This window comes from Megascapheus bottae, chromosome 13, assembly GCF_031878675.1.
Source record: "Megascapheus bottae isolate mThoBot1 chromosome 13, mThoBot2.hap1, whole genome shotgun sequence".
Lineage (NCBI taxonomy): Eukaryota > Metazoa > Chordata > Mammalia > Rodentia > Geomyidae > Megascapheus > Megascapheus bottae.
In genome coordinates, this window is record NC_143521.1 from 25773709 (window position 1) to 25789254 (window position 15546).

The 15546-nt window shown below is 34.8% G+C and overlaps 1 protein-coding gene across 16 annotated transcripts in view; it reads right to left on the bottom strand.

Annotated features, from left to right (window-relative positions):
• Positions 1–15546, bottom strand: part of Adgrl3 (adhesion G protein-coupled receptor L3) — a 685889-nt gene that overhangs the window by 247911 nt on the left and 422432 nt on the right. For 15 of the 16 annotated variants that reach the window (XM_090343514.1, XM_090343522.1, XM_090343521.1 and 12 more), the window contains one exon: positions 7935–8735. In XM_090343514.1, the coding sequence (XP_090199640.1) occupies positions 7935–8735 (801 nt within the window). Of the gene's footprint in view, positions 1–7934; positions 8736–10773; positions 10782–15546 lie in introns of those variants that run through there. The other variant, XM_090343527.1, reaches the window with a different exon arrangement.

Sequence of the window (15546 nt, forward strand, 5' to 3'; positions counted from 1 at the left end):
TTTACCTCTTTCCCACCTGCATCTCCCTGCAAATATTACTCAGCCTTCTAAAATGCAAGAAAAATGAACTGCAAACGACTTGGATTCTACCTGCCTGCCCTTCCTTTGGAAGGAGTCCTGGATGGGAATGCTGGTGCAGTGGAAGCTTATTCACAACTAAGTCACAACTAAGCCATCTTTGTTAATAATATTTACAAATACAAATAATGTTAAATACTTTTCTAATAATTAGTCATTATCTGGAATAATACTTTGTAAGAGGAAAATATAATGCAGTTGTGAACCATGATTTTTCTCCCTGCCTCCTCTCTCATGTATCAAGAAGGGCCTTCTAGGTGTCAGATGAATGGGGTTCTGATGCATTTTGCTTTGCTTTGTACGGGACTGTGATATCAATACGCAGAGCCTGAAAAGTACATTTGTCGTTCTGAAAAGTGTATGCTCTCCAGTAATGCAAGAAAGAAATACATATGTAGGAAAGATAGAGACCATGAGAGAGAATTCAGCTGCTGGTGAAGGGACAGGGGAGGTTTTACAGATTTTGTCGATTGTGTCTGTGTTCCCCAGGGGTCATGACCGTATCCAGGTCTTTCCAGCAACAAGTGTCACTACCGGGTGCTGAAGAAGGGACAAGAAAGAGTGGGAAACAGGGAAACAGCTGATGCACAAAAATACAGCCATGCTGAAGTTAGCAACAAGTGGCTGACATTTCTTTTTCTTTCTGTAAACTTCTTGCAGCCACTGAGATAAAGGTAAATTATAAACTTTAGGGGATAGCATGGTATTTGAAGTGGAAATATGAAGCAATCATAACCAGTAGGTTGAGGACAGGTTTGATTTAAGATCCCACTCCTCTTAAGCTTTGTTTTCTGTCAAGTGTGCACAGTATTTAACCATCCTCATTCAGGAAGCAGATTCAGCTCCCTATTAAAACACGTGACAGTTTCAAAATGTTCAGGATTCTCTGCCTGGCACTCACATTACTCATCTGTCAAAGTAAAGGGCTTAGATATATGATGGGAAAATTACATTTTAACGAGGTGTCCTGTGTGTTTAAAGTTCTTATTCATCACTACATATGCACAGCTTTTATTGGAGACACAAATGCACTAATTAGCATATTATAAGGACAGAAGGTTCACCTTATCTGCATTGTTAAACTGTTACCCATAAGCTTTTTTGTTGTTGGTTTAGATTTTACTCTCTTCCACATATACAAGCAAGGAGTAACTTATTTACATAAAGTGAAATGGTGTTTGGGCAGTAGAAACGCAGGTATAAACCTGTACCATAGTAGGTACAAGCCCCCAGCATTCGACTCTTAGTACTTACTGTCTGCTCTTTTTCACTGCATCTCAACCTACAGAGTTTGGGATGAATTACTCATACTAATTTTGGGAAACTCTGGAGCTAGATTTCTCTGTCTGCTTTATTATTACCAACCTGATCCTATTTTCTTCTTCAATGGCCAATACTGGAAAATATTTGCATACCCGGTAAGGAAAAGTTAAAATTCTAGGGGTAGTTCAGAAGTCAACTATGAGAGTCAAATTCTCATAGCTCCCTCTTCTTCATTAAGAAGTATTGAATCTGGCACCTGTGGTTTAGGAAAAAGCATAGCTGAAAGCAAGCCAGGCAAGCTCTGTCTCTGAAAATGACAAGAGATTTAAGATCTCTCATACCACTTATCCCAGGATAGCACGTACTGTGTTGATGTCAATGGAAGAATCTCTCAACTAGCGTGTGGACTGCTGTATAGTCAATGTACAATTTACCAACGCTAGTCAATTGATGGCTATGATGAGAATAGATATTTCATATCACATTTTATATGATGGGATAGAGGATCATTTAAAAATACATTAAAAAAAAAACCTCTAGCTTTAATACCTCTAGACTTGGTGTTCTGCCCACAACAAAAGAAACACTTTTTCACTTATTTATACTCAAGTGCTAAGGCTTATAAATGTTTTTGATACTTGTGTTCGAAGCTGAATCACTGGTTCTTCAGATAATATATACTTTCAAAAGAACACAACTATTATGCCTTTCTGAGGATAGTGGCTTTCATTTCCCTAAATTGTCAGCTTGTCGACTGCACAGTTGAGGTGAGAGTTTTGTTGTTGTCTATGTGTTTGTTTTATGCCAGTGGAGAAACTTGAAATAGTACCTAGTGCAATTTTTGTTCTACCACTTGTATTTTTATTTTTTTTTTTTGTTAAGTGGAGATGAAAGTCTTTGGTGTTTATCTGTTCAGGCTGGCCTTCAATCTTGATCCTCAGATCTCAGCCTCCTGGGTAGCTGTCAAAACTGGTGTGAGCTATATGCACCCTTAATATAATTTCTATGAACAACTGTCTATTTTCTTTCATATTATTATACCAAAGGCTTTAATTCATTCTAATCAGTCGTGGAAGAAATTATATTAGGTGTTAATATGCTTCGTCCCTTCTTTGTAGTATCTACTAAGCTTCTTTTAAATTAACAGAGCTCATAATACTAATGGGGAAGGAAGAAAACCAGATAGGATGATGATGTTTAAGAGGCTCATTGAATGGAGCTAAGAAACTTTTTAGACTATAGAAGTTGGCACCTAACAGTGATGACAAAACAGTTACGTAAATTCAGGGTCAAATTCCTTCTTCTAGAATCCTGACAAAGCAGATTTAAAAATGTAATTCCTTCCTAACTTCCTTCCTACATTTCTTTCTTTCTTCCTTCCTTCCTTCCTTCCTTCCTTCCTTCCTTCCTTCCTTCCTTCCTTCCTTTTTTCCTTCCTTCCTTTTTCCTTCTTTCCTTCCTTCCTTCCTCCAGCCTTTACAGAATTCTTACTATCAGGAACTCAACTAAGATTGTAGGTAAAAAAAAAATGACTAGAGCAACATTATTTCAATGTAACACAAAGTCTATTAGATTCCAAAGATGATTTTATAAATAAATAATCTACTGTAATGTAATATGTGGATTTTTATTAATATTTAATTATTTATAATATTTAATTATTAAATTTAGTTATTATAATATACATAAATTTTAAACTTATCAAAATGAGTGGCATTCATTGTTACTAGAAAAAAGCTACAATGCTGACAGTTTCGCCTTTGAGACAATACAGAATAAATGATGACAATGTAATTTACCAAAAGTAATGGTTTGTGTGTGTGTGTGTGTGTGTTTGCGCGCGCGTGCGCGCACACGTGCGCGCCTTTGTATGTGTGTGTGCGTTTTAGAAAAATAAAAACAAATTCTAAACTTCTAAAATCCATCCAGAGGAACAAGCCCTTAAATATCTTTCCAGTGCTGGATGCAGTTGGATCAGGCCTGTAATTCTAGCTGTTGAGGAGGCTGAAATCCGTGGATCTTGATTCAAAACCAGGTGAGACAGGAAAGTCTATTAGATTTTTATGTCCAATTAAATACCAACATCTTTTAAGTGGAGGTATGCCTTAAGCTTTCATTTCTAGCTTTGAGTAAAAAAGCTCAGAGACAGTACCCAAGCATTGAGTTCAAGATCTAGAACTGGCAAAAATATATTTCTAGTAATATATAGGTGGGTGTGGGTGGATATGACATTCAAAGAAGAAACTCCACTTATAATAATATACAAGTAGCATTTGAAATACAATTTTAAATAATATAATTTCTTTACATATGTATTATTGAAAGAAGTCTATTTGACAGATTTTACTAGGCCTCCATTTTTAAACCTTTGGAAAAGATAGCAAATATACATGTCATGTAATGATGCAAAACTAACAGACAGGAACTTTTTAAGATGAGATAATTCAGTAGTTTGTAAATGGACTTTGGAGAAAATCAAAGAACTGGAATTAAATGGTTTCAAAAACTATGTTATAGAATATTTCTACAGAACAGAGGTTTTGTTTCTGATGTATTTCCTCTAAGTTTACTATTCTGAACTTTAAAAAGTAACTTTTCAAAAACTAAGCAAAACATCTGTCTCCATGATGTTAGAGTAAATATGAATACTGGAAGAAAAACTCGTGGCAAAGTTCAAATGAGCAAACCCTGCAAAATATAACTAGATAATGTTTTGCACTAATAATGAAATAATTTTAATAAGTTAGATAAATTGCAATGCTTTTTTTAGAAAAAGCAGGTAGTAACTGGTGTGTAAATGAGTCTGCCCATTGTATGCATTCTGTAGTACCTCGTTAAGATTTAATGGTAATCTCATGAAATAAATTATTTTATCCCTTAAAATAAGTTTCACAATTGAGAAACTAGGACTGAGAGTCCTGCTCCTCCATCCTTCCCTCTATCCTTCCTCAAGTTCATGTTCAGATGCTGCATTGCTGTAAACACACTGAGAGGACTTTTACATGCCTTAGAGAAACAGATGTGCCCTTTATCTTCCCAAACTAGGTCTTTTGAAATTTCAATGAGCTTTATTTACAGCAAATATAAAATATACTTATGATCTATAGAAAACATTTTTAAAATCATGTTCTTCTTTACAAAATATAGAATAAAAATTATAATCTGAACACAAGTCTCATCCTGTTATCTACACACAGCAGTACACGTTATGTCTACAGACTTATTTATGTAATTTATTTACCCTAGTACATCTGTTTTAAGTTGTTGTTTCTGTTCATAGATATTCAAGAAGATCCATACAAAATGGAAATAAGAATTCTCTGCAGGTAATTGCTTTGAAAAATGTCAATGTAATTTACTATGCTAAAACACTCAGCTGAAACTGTGTGGGGGACAAAAAAAAAAGATGAAGAGCCTCTATTAATGCTAATTAAAATTCTCACATCGACGCAGAGCATGCATATAATTTACCTCTACACTTATTCTTTCCCACCTCTAAACTGCAATAAGTCCATTCCAAAGCACTAGCTTTTTAATGTAAGCGTTTGTGCATGAAAATTGGTATTTTCTTGGTGTTTATATTTTAAATTTTAATATGAGTGAAATCCTAATCTGCAAAACACACAATGTCTTTATTGAGGTTGCTCAAAAAGAGTGAAAGCTGAATTTCTTTCCTGAATAATTTAATTAGAAGTCAAAACTTATTATTTCTCAGGATTTATCACTTCAGAACCTGCTTTTCACAAACATAGGTACTAACACATGTGGAAAAGATGGCCCACAATTTATCTCCTAAAACAAGTAAAAATAAATGAGTGGCATAATTAACTTTGTGTGCCTAATTAACATTGATTCCTCCTTTTGTGTTGATTTATATATAGATAAAGCTAGACTGTGTGGAGAGTTTGCGGGGCGTGAACTCAAGGCATGGCACTTTCTCTGAGCTTTTACACTCAAGGCTACTGCTCTACCATTTTAAGCCATAGTAGCATTTCCGAAATACAGTATTCTTATATATACAATTGCATAGATATATGTGGAAAGACTATACACACACACACACACACACACACACACACCCGCACACATAAACACACATTTTGAGTAAGTCTCTAAATATGTTCACTATGGTACTGTCTTTATCTTCAAAACTAATTGATAAGATCTGGAGTTAATTTGCTGTAGTTTATCATGGTAAAAGAAATCTTAATTACTGTTCTAAGCAAAGATAATATATGTTCATTTAAAAATGTAAAATATACTATTTCTCCATCGATCTCTAACTACAAAATGTGATGAGTTTTAAGTTCTTCTGAAGCTATTAGAAATTAGCTCCTGTTCCAAATGAGTCAAAAAGTAAAAAGTTTAAGATCATTCACAGGAGTGAATAGTCTTCCCGGAATACTAAGATCTTGTTCAGCTTCTCCAGTAAAGTGCACTGGATAAACAACCTGATCTGGAAAGTGGTGAGCCAGATAATGCATTTGTATAAGATCATTTCAATACTCAAAAGCTAGTTTTGTTGCTGTTCAATATTGAGGCTTTCCTTTCCACAAGAGTCCAGTTCAAAATAATAGTAGCAGTGCTACTACTTTGAATTGGGTAGAAGTTTCTGAAGAAATCAAGAAAATGTCTTTTTCTCAAAGAAATGAAAAGCTACTTGTATGTATATACATATATATGTAGGTATATGTATGAAATATACATATTTCATATGTATGCATGCATATATGTATGTATGTATACACAGTCTTTCTATATATATATATATATATATATATGTATTCATACTGTTGTCTCAGGAAAAAGAAATGACAGTCAGATAAATGTAAAGTAAATTAAACTAGATTCTGTGGCTCCCAACTTGCCTTGCTAGGGTAAGAGCCTTACTCTGAAAAATAGAACTAAAAAAGACTGAAGCCATGCCTCCAGTGATACAGTACTTACCTACCAAGTGCCAAGCCCTGAGTTCAAAATCCAGAACTGTTCCCCTCAAAATCAAAACAAATACCCCCAAAAAGCACATAACGAACTTCAAATTTAATTCTTTTAAAAAGAAATGACAGTATGTGGTGCTGTGGCTTAGGTAGAGTGCTAGCATTGAACTGAACAGCTCAGGGACAGTGCCCAGGCCCAGAGTTCAAGCCCCAGGGCAAAGAAGGAAAGAAGGAAAGAAAGAAAGAAAGGAAGAAAGAAAGAAAGAAAGAAGCAAGGAAGGAAGGAAGGAAGGAAGGAAGGAAGAAGGAAGGAAGAAGGAAGGAGAAAGAAAGAAAGAAAGAGAAAGAGAAAGAAAGAAAGAAAAGAAAGAAAGAAAGAGAAAGAAAGAAAGGAAGGAAGAAAGAAAGAAAGAAAGAAAGAAAGGCCGGGAGTTTGGCCTAGTGGTTAAAGTGCTTGCCTAGCATGCATGAAGACCCGGGTTCGATTCCTCGGTACCACATACATAGAAAAAAAAAGCCGGAAGTGGTGCTGAGGCTCAAGTGGTAGAGCTCTAGCCTTGAGAAAGTACAAGGACAGTGCTCAGGCCCTGAGCCCAAGCCCAGGACTGGCAAAAAAAAAAAAAAAAAAAAGGAAGAAGGAAGGAAGGAAAGAGAGAAAGAGAGAAAGAAAGAAAAAAAGAGAGAGAAAAAAAGTAAGAAAATACAGATATAATTGCTTAAATCAGAATGGTGTGCTAATAAAGCTTAACAAAACATACATAACAAGAAATCAAGCTAAATTATCAATAACAAAAAAATTCTTAGGATTGTTACATTATTTCCAGGTTTCAAACTTTTATCTAACTTTTCTGCTATGCTTTATCTTGCTGAGTATCACTATGTCTTATTGAAGTAAATTAACTTTTAAATGTAATAATCCTACTGACTTGTAAAAATGAAAGTGAATGAAGACTATTAAAAGGATATGCCTGGTTGTCCTTAAATAATTTTGAAAGGAAATAGTACATTCTAGAGAAGACACTCTTATAAATAACTAAAAGATTATGAGGATTATGTCAACTTTATATCAAAGATTATTAAGATTGTGTCAAGTGGACTCAATACTGTGGTTTACATTATCACTTATTTTTTTTTAAATGTAAGTTTCTGTACTTATCTATTATGAATATTTTTCTCTACATCACAAAGGTTCACTGAGGCTTATGTATGTTCTAACTTCCAATATTCCCTTTGGGATGGTAAAAGATGTTCTCTGTTAAGAGGAATACATTGAGGCATGGATCTTGAAGCATTAATTATTTCAATCCAAATAATTCCTATTCCAAATGAAGTATACTTGTGACAGCATTTCACAATTCATCTGAAAGGAAAACACTGAGCAAAGGCTGAGTAATTCAATACACAAAGACAAGTATCCTTCAAAGACTGCCCTGGAGACGAATTGTGCAAAGGAAAACCTAGTCACTCTTTTGGAGTTATACATTAAGAGAGCCCAAACTGATTATCAACCAACCTTTCTCAGACAACAATACAGCGCATACCTTAAGCTTCACTGATCAGAAGATAACAAAGGAAGTCTCAGCAAAACATATAATAACAGTTGGATTAAGAACCAACAATTTCCCTCAATAGAATGACATCAGAAGTCAAACCTACCTGATCTGCTATCCAGAGGTCCAAAATCCAAGGAATACTTCACAACGTGGTAGTTGTTCCATACATACAGTAAATTGTCCCTGGGGTTGTAATCCACAGCTGCTATGTACTGGTATGAATTGGGAAAAGGGACATCCACCAGACTGTCCTTGCTTTGGTCTGTGTTGTAAATGTAGTCAATCTTGTTCCCAGTGGCTTCATTGTCGTCATCCTCATATACAGACTTGACCACATACAGAATCCCACAGATCATAAATGCATTGGAAGCCGACCTTTTATCATAGGCCGTATCCCACGTCCCCTCAATCCTTAGTGTGTAAGGGTTCAGCTGACTAATGACGATTTTACCATTGTTCTGTTCTGTTGCATAGATAACCCAGAGCCCATTTTCATCCACTGCCAAGTCGATGTCCGATTTGCCTCCCCATCGGTAAGGGGAGGTGTCATGGTAGTTGGCATTGGCGATGATAGCCTCCCCACTCTTTATCCTAGTCCGCAAATCAAACTTGACTATATTCCTGGTACGCTCCTTATTGAAGAATAGAGCTCCATCGTACACTACAAAACCAGTACCATCCACCCGATGAGGAAGCTTGTAAGTAGTGGTAGGTCTTCCAGCAATGAAGTCATCTTTGGATGAATATTCTGTCAGGGTGTCAGTTCTGTATGGGGTCCAGGGCATATAGTAAATCTTATCAGAAGCCTGCAGAGGGTCTTTACACCATGCCCCAGACTGGTGATCAGACTCAAACAGATGTTCACTCTGGTACACGCCTTTTAGTAGTCCAGGGCAAAGAAAAACTGTTGGAAGCAGAAAAAGTTAAAATAGTAAATATATGAGTTTAATATTGTCTCTCATATTCTTATTTATAGAAGCCAACATAAATCTAACAAGAGATGCCCACCACCATGTATCTGGCTGCATTTTTGAGACTAATAAAGTAGACTTCCTCATTGATTTAGGAATTCTTTACAATTCACTTTTGATTTATTTGCTGAAAAAAATTTAGAGATTTTATGAATAGCCATGGACTTAACCTCTGTAAACAAATGTTATAATATTTTTATATGCATGGCTGGTGCAACGTATGTCCGCATTCTATAGACATGTAAAACTACAAAATTTATTCACAGTGTTTTTGTTAGTTCATTGAAGAACATATCTCATTTGGAATTGAAAATACTTTGTTTCCATTCTAATGAAATTAGCTGTGCAGTAGTTATCATTAAGAAACCCAGATGGCAATCGCACGTTATTTTATTTTGAATAAAAGAGGAAAACGCTCCATAACACAGGCCATTGAATCTTCCAGCAAAAAGATTCTTGAAGCTCCTACAACACACACAAAGCATGCAATCCACACAATTAAAAGTGAGTGATGGATGGAGACTGGAAGGGAAAAGAGAAAGGAAGAGAAAGAAAGGAAACAAGGAACGAGAAAAGAAGAAAAGGCAAAAGGTTACAGAAAAGAACCCAAGATCTAGATTTTAATCAGTTAAAAATGTCCTGTTAAATACAGTAGTATTGGAACTTCAAAACATGTACCTTTTACTGTTACATGAGAAAAACATTAAAAAGAAAAAAAAAAACAAGATTACTTGCTATATTTTGCTGCTCATACTTCAGAATGAAAATGGGCCATGTTAGATTGCCTTTTAGTATGATTCAGTAGCATACTGAGAGTGGTAGTCAGAAAGCCTGGCAGATTTATCCCTAATGAAGGGGCTCTCAAGCAATGTTTCCCAAAGGGTGGTCCCTGAAGCACCTGTTTCAAGTAGCATAGTTACATTTTGCGCAGAAGGATGAAAGGGATCCTTAGCCATATTTGCTTAAGTGGTATCATATCAACTATAATTGTGATAGAGATTTTAATAGTAGATTGGTGGATCTCTGAGGCAGAAGTAAGAAGAGTGAATAAATTTTACAAATTGATTTGATCATGGGAGCTTTGGCATAGAACTGTTTTGGATTAAAGTGTTCTGCGGAACCTGCAATGGGAAACACTGCTCTCATATACTTGCAAAGCAAACACACTGAAAGTTAGTCATGCAGTCCACTGTTAGGTTCATAGTGATTAGAAGTAGCCTGGGAGAGAAAATTAGAATTCAAACAATTTGGAAATTTAGATATTGAGCTTTTATGGTGAACAAAGAGTTATTATTTTGGTATTAGTAATGAGTATTTTGGCATTTGGTAGTAAATATAATAATGGATCACATGGAAAACAAACTAAGAGAAAATATAAACTATGTTTAGAAAAAAAGAAAGGCATTATTAAATATTCAAAGATTTAATTTTGAAGAAATGGAAAGCTTATTTTTTGGGGGGGAGGGGGGGTTGGGCTAAATTCCAAAATCATTCAAAGTAAGGCCAGAGTAATACTGTCAATTGACAATAATAATGATGATAATTATAGGAATTTCTACATTTACAAAAGGAATGTAGGATTTTTTTTTTCATTGAACTGTCTCCTTTTGGCCCTAGTATTTAAAACAGGGACCAGAAGAAGCCATGGCAGAGCCAGGGAAATAATCTGGTAAAGAGATAGCAAAAAATCTAGCAATCATATTTCACATCTACTAGATTTCTAATTACTTATTTAAAAATACAGAATTGAAAAATATGTTGTCAATGATTTTACAATATTCGAATGTGTTAGGATAAAGGATTAACCCAGCATGTCAGTAAAGCATATTAAAATGAAGTTGAGCAGCAGAAGTAGTCAATAAATTTCCATAAAATAGTGAGAATTAATAACAAAATTATTTAACTAAATGTTAAACTGTTAAATAACTTAGCCTATAAATAGTATATAATTTATGAAAGGTATTTAATTACCTTTTTGTTCCACTTCTATTGGAGAGAGAGAAGTAAAGAGAGAAAGGAGAAAAGAGAATAGATTAATGGTACGATATTGGCCAAGCACTTTTTATTCACCTCTTCCAAACTGAAAATAATTTACTTCACTCATACTCGCTTCATTGAACATTATTTTTTTTAAAAATATTTTTCTAAGACAAATTTTTTACAATAATTATAAGTAAAATTTTGGCAAAAATGGTTAGATCTAATAATAGTAAGATTGTCAAACACACTATTTTAAAGTACTGAAAAGGTAATATTCGAACACCAGTAGTTGCATTTCAATAATGAGATCAGCAAATAAATATGTAGACAGCTTTCAAATAATTTGGTTAATTTCATATGTAGATATTATAGTTTATACTATGACTTAACTCAATAATCTTGGTTTTATACAGCTCAAAGGAAAGATTTTTTTTTCTTAAAAAATCAACAGTAACAATAAATTCTACTTTACAACTCATTTCTTAAGCCTTAGATTTTGTGATTCTTGTCAGTCTCAAGAGAAATATACCTTATAAGGTAGACACTGGTGGGGAAGGGCCAAATTTTGAATAAATGCTCTAAAAATGCTTATTAAAATAACTTTATTACCACTCATCAATACTTAATATCATTATGAAAAACTGCTAACTTCTCAGAAAAGGTATTTAATCAGAGGCTTGATATAAATAATGAACCATTGACTTTGCCCTTTATTTTATCAACTGGGTCACCACACACTAGTGAAAGTAAGGGATTCACAAGCATGCTGCTTAAGCTTATCTCATACTAAGTGTATTTTAAGTCCCATTATTACTTTTAAGGTATTGATCAAATATAACATGTACATGAAATTCATTTTCACTTTTATTGTATAAACTTACTGTATAAACTCAGACACATCTATTTGCCTACATCCTAATGAGAAGAGAAGGATTAACAAAAGCAAGGATGTCATGTAACTGTGGTATCATAGCATAAATCATAAAATTTATATAAGAAATTTCAGATTAAAAAATTCAGTTTACAGATGATGTGAAACTAGGAAAATTTCAATAGAAAAGACTAGATGGCATAGAATGTACAGACAGTAAATTCAAGACTTCAGGAGATGTTTCAAAACAATATAGTAATATTTTTTTTATGCCAGTCCTGGGCTTGAGCTCAGGGCCTGAGAATACTGTCCTTGAACTTTTCTCAGGGCTGGAGCTCTACCACTTGAGCCTCAGCACCACTTCCAGCTTTTTTTTTTTTCTATGTATGTGGTACTGAGGAATGGAACCGGGTCTTCATGCCTGCTAGGCACTAGGCCAAACTCCTGGCCCAATAGTATTATTTTTTATATTTTTTATTGTAATTAATAAAAGGGTTACATGATATTTGCCAGATAGAAGGTGCATTAATTCACATAATGATACCCTTTTACATGTCTTGGTCCCCATTACCCTCCCCTCCACCCCCCCCCGTTTGGTTTTCCCCTCTTCCCTATCCAATTTCAAATAACCAAATACAAAAAATCCAATATATCAGATAACAAAGTGAGTATTATTTTTAATAATTACTTCTGGATGAGATTTTTGTACTTTGACCTACATTCATATGTAGTCAATTGTTACAAAAACTATATGTATTTCCAACCACTGACATCCATTAAATCTAAGTATCACTAATTAGAAGAAAATTTATGAGTCCTCCAAAAATTTGCATAGGAACTCTAATTTCATTAGTTTATGTGCCTTAAGTTTTAGTAGCATTTCTAAATCTCGAATGTGTGTGTGTGTGTGTGTGTGTGTGTGTGTGTGTGTGTGCGCGTGTGTGTGTACCTTTACTGAAGCATGAATTAAGGGCCTTGATCTCTCACTCAAGCCATGCCTTCAGTCTGTCATTTTACTTGTTAATTATAGATGACATCATGCAGACTTCTGTCCAGCTGTTTTTGAACCAGGGTCTTGTTATAATAGCTTCCTACTGAGCTAGGATTTCGGGAAAGTGTCATGAGCTCCTGGATTTAAAATTCACTTTAAAACACTACAGTATAGTCATAGTTTGCTAAAATGTCCCATTACTGTTTAATGAGTTCTGAGTATACTGGACTGGTATCATTTAAAACTGGTTAGCTGGGCATGGTAGCTCAAACCTGTAATCGTGGCTACTCAGAAGGCTGAGATCTGAGGATCAAGGTTCAAAGCCAGCCTGAGCAGAAAAGGACCTGAGACTCTTATCTCCAATTAACCTCTAGAAAATGGGAAGAGGGGCTTGTCTCCAGGGTAGGGTGGAAGTCTTGATCTGAAGAGCTCAAGGACAGCACATAGGCCCAGTTCAAGTCCTGTTAGAGGGTGTGTGGTGGCAAAACCCACACAAACACCATCAGGTAAATAGAACTAATAATTTCCACTCTAATGGGTGGGTCTAGGGCCTAGGCCTGGAATGTTAATCTAACAGAGCTAAATCATAGGCATCAATAACAAAACATAAATAAATAAGGCACATTAGTCAGTGGTGGACTTCCAGATTCAGACTTGCTAAGCACAAAGGTGTGTGAGGAGACTAAAACACGAAGCATCCCAGAGTGAAGTAAGTCATGCATTTTTGGTTACTCTGTAAGTGGATTTGATAATGTCATCTGGAGTTGGAGATTTTAGTGGAAATCACATACTGTTCTATTCTGCAAATACTGTACCTGAAGATGTACTTCATATTTGGGGAAGAATATAAAGTTGTATTCAGACTGAGAAACAGAATAAGGATAACATTACCTTAAATATTAAAAAGATATTAAATAGTATTCTCAAAATTTGGATTGCAGCCAGGCGTGGTGGCTCATACCTATAATCCTAGCTACTCAGAGGCTGAGATTTGAGGATCAAAGTTCAAATGCAACCTGGGCATGAAAGTCTGTGAGACTCTTATCCCCAATTAACCTCCACATAACCAGAAGTTATGCTGTGGCTCAAGTGATAGAGTGCTAGCCTTCAGATGAAGAGTTCATGAACAGTGTCCAGGTCTAGAGCTCAAATCCAATGACAAAAAAAATGGATCTGCGACCATTATAATAAAGGCTGAGTTAAGAATACAAAATCATAATAAACTCGAAATGTTTCCAACAACTCTTCCATAAAGGGGTTACAACTAACTTATTTCTTGGAAATAGTACTATTTATCCTTTGGAGATTTACTATACAGTGTTTCTAAAACAAGCAATATCTATACACTGAACATTAACTCTCTTGCGCATGTAATTTACAGATTCTTTAAGGCAAATACTTTAACAACTTTGTACATAATGAATTTTTCAAAAACTACTCAACGTAGAAGTTGTGTAAGAAAGCATAATAGCTATGAATCTATTTTAGTCTGTAAAATCGTACACTTCATGGAATTTTAATTTTTCAAAGATTGTTCACCTCTATTATTATCTCAACTGACATTTGGCAAAATTGTGCTTTTAATTTCTAGTCTTGGTCTAATTTCCAGGAAATTGGCATAAGCTGTAGTGCAAGCAAATCTTGTCTCTGTTACTTGCTGGTTTTTCAAAATTAAGATTTATTAGGCAGTTCTGCTTTGGAGAAAATTATGATAGTCTTGCCCATGTCATGACTGGCTGTAGCTCATTTATCATTTATTTGCTATTTTTAAGACTGAAGTAAAACAGACCTATAATTTAAGTTGAAATAAGCACACACAAATCATCTTCCCATAGCAAAACTGGCAAGATAAAATAATTTAAATAATTTGATGTTGAAAAGCCTAGTAACGTTTAGACTTGGCCAGTTGTTACCTGTCTTTTAATTCTAATGTTAAAAGCTTCCAATTATTGAGATAGAAAATTAAATGGATAGAAAAACCATTGGCTGGACTAAATGGATACAGCTCAAGTAGTAGAGTGCCTGTCTAGAAAGCAAAAGGCCTTTAGTTCAAACCCAAGGACCACTAAAATGAAGTAAAAACAAGAGGAGGAGGGGAAGAAGGAGGAGGAGGAAGGGAGGGGGGAGGAGGAGGAGGAGGAGGAGTCCACATAGTTTAAATACATTATATAAAAGAAAAAAATTGGACAAACTATATATAAATACATGCAATTCCATTTCTACCTAATGTCTATTAATATATCAATGGATAGAAGGGAAAGTAAATTTTATATGGAATTTGTATCTCTAACACATTAAATGTAAAACTGGGGGAAACAAATGTAAATAGATGATCTTGTAAGTTACTCTGACATAAAAAGGCTGTTGCTATAAAACAGACTGCAAAATTTCAAAACACAGGGTGAAATACTGCCATCTCTCCTTTCTCTGACGAGATCATAAATAAGTGAGTTGTACAATGACAGCATGCCAAGGCCTTTCTCAGATCCCCTGTCTTTTAGCTAGTCCAGTATCCTGAATTCTGACATTATAGCTGTCAGTGCTCATTTCCAAACCTCTTTGCAACTAGTTTTTCTCCTTTTCCCTCTTCACTTTTAATCTTCAAAGTATTTTTATTGTCCACTCAGCCTCTATAAATGTTTATATATTTCCTTAATGTGATTTTATTGTTGTCCTTTGTCAAAATTGATGTCATAAGGTATATGCTGTGGTTAGAGTAAATGACAATTTTAAACAAAGGGTACTTTTTTCTGTATCAAGTAAGAAACTGGCAACAAGAGACTAGCAAATTTTCCTTTCAATCTTCAACAGTTTATAAAATTGATACAACATGAAATCCTGATGTTGTTTTCATTTCTAGGAATTTTCGCATCATATGCAATATTTTTGAATTTCATTCCTT